Source organism: Vigna unguiculata, chromosome 5 (assembly GCF_004118075.2).
Source record: "Vigna unguiculata cultivar IT97K-499-35 chromosome 5, ASM411807v1, whole genome shotgun sequence".
NCBI lineage: Eukaryota > Viridiplantae > Streptophyta > Magnoliopsida > Fabales > Fabaceae > Vigna > Vigna unguiculata.
This window is the reverse complement of record NC_040283.1, coordinates 40,590,944-40,592,519: the sequence shown is the minus strand read 5'-3', so window position 1 is coordinate 40,592,519 and position 1,576 is coordinate 40,590,944. Positions and strand designations below refer to the sequence as shown.

The 1,576-nt window shown below is 35.1% G+C and overlaps 1 protein-coding gene across 1 annotated transcript; it reads left to right on the top strand.

Moving 5' to 3' along the window:
- The first annotated feature begins 688 nt into the window (after positions 1 to 688).
- On the top strand, positions 689 to 1,235 carry LOC114184715 (transcription factor bHLH162-like). Its single transcript, XM_028072026.1, has 2 exons — positions 689 to 946; positions 1,050 to 1,235. The coding sequence occupies exons 1-2, from the start codon at positions 689 to 691 to the stop codon at positions 1,233 to 1,235; spliced, it is 444 nt and encodes a 147-aa protein (XP_027927827.1).
- Positions 1,236 to 1,576: the final 341 nt, after the last annotated feature.

The window sequence follows — 1,576 nt, the reverse complement described above, 5'->3', positions numbered from 1 at the left end:
AGTCATAGTTTCATCAAAATGAGATGCACAACACTGACTTTAGGTGTGAATTCAAACACTTTAACACAGCCGAAAAACAAGCCCCGCATCACGCCTACCAAAAATAGTGATGTCTGTTAAGTGACGATAGGTTTCTATTCCGGTCTCGCGTCTCATACCTCTAACATCGGACTCACTCATCACCATTAGGGTGTGTGAGTGTCGCCAAATCCTATCATCAATGTAATATCTTTTACTATAAATACAAAACCAACTAAGCATATCTTCTCACAATCCTAATTTCTAAATTTAAAATCTCAAGATCATTGTTGCCACATGGATCAGCAGCAACAGGAAAGTCAACCTTCTTCAACCAGAGTCGAAAGGAAGATCGTAGAGAAAAACAGGCGAAGCCAAATGAAGAATCTTTATTCTGAACTCAACTCTCTTCTCCCTAGTTATAATCCCAAGGTCTCTTCTTTCTCTATATGCATGGGAGGAAATAAATCATGTGTAGTTTCTTCTTTTGTTTAATCATGTATCCATAAAACCTTTTTTTTATTTTTTATTATGGGATGAAATTACTGTGATGAATATATATACTGATATGATGCAGTTTTCTGTTGAATGAACTCAGCAAGTGGTGGCGGTGCCCGATCAAATAGATGAGGCAACGGAGTATATCAAAAGCCTGGAAGAAAAAGTTAAGATGGCGAAGGAGAAGAAAGAAAGGTTAATGGAAAGTAAGATAACTGGAAGTGGTTTTGAAGCAAGAGGAAGCAAAAAACCGCCAAAAATGGAGATTCATGAAAAGGGTTCTGTGCTTCAAGTCTTTCTAACATGTGGGGTCGATTACCACTTTGTTTTCTGTGAAATTATCAGAATATTGCATGAAGAGAATATTGAGGTAATCGCTACCAGTTCTACGATTGTTGGAGATTCAGCGATTCACGTTGTGCACGGAGAGGTTAGTATATATCTGTGTCTTAATTGTTAAAAAAGAAAATGGATTAGCACAAAAGCATGAAGAAATCTATAACCATTTTTCTCTCTTTGGTTACTTTATGTAGGTTGGGCAATCTATGATCCATTCTGGAGTTAGCAAAGTGAGTGAGAAGCTGAAATTGTTCGTAAATGGATCAATCTGTAATGAAGAAATGGAGGCTGGAAGGTTATGGGATTCAGAAGTTGGAACTACTCTTCCATGGCTGCTTCTAGATCCAACCCTAGATAATGCCTTACCACCAAATCCTTAGTAAAATTGAAACCAAGAACAAACAACATAAATTTATGTGTGCAGAAATTAAGGTATAATCGCGTTCGGCCTCTGATACGTGCAAGAAAAAAAGAGCACTATTGCATGTAATTTCCATAAAAAGAAAATGGTATTATGTTGTTACCAGTCGCATTATTTCATTAGTGTATTTCTTTATTATACAAACTGATTATAATAAGTGTTACTTCATTTTGTCCAAAATAAGAAATAAAGTCCTATTGTTTTGATAATAAGGGTCGAGATCAATTGGTGGGTAAAATTTTAAAATTTTAATATTTTTTTACCTGACAAAAACAAATATTAAACAAAAATAATTAAATT

Excerpts from the sequence above, each read along its gene's own strand:
- LOC114184715 (XM_028072026.1), top strand. The coding sequence starts at position 689 with ATGGCGAAGGAGAAGAAAGAAAGGTTAATGGAAAGTAAGATAACTGGA. Across the intron at positions 947-1,049 it reads TTCACGTTGTGCACGGAGAG|GTTGGGCAATCTATGATCCA; the intron begins GTTAGTATATAT and ends TACTTTATGTAG.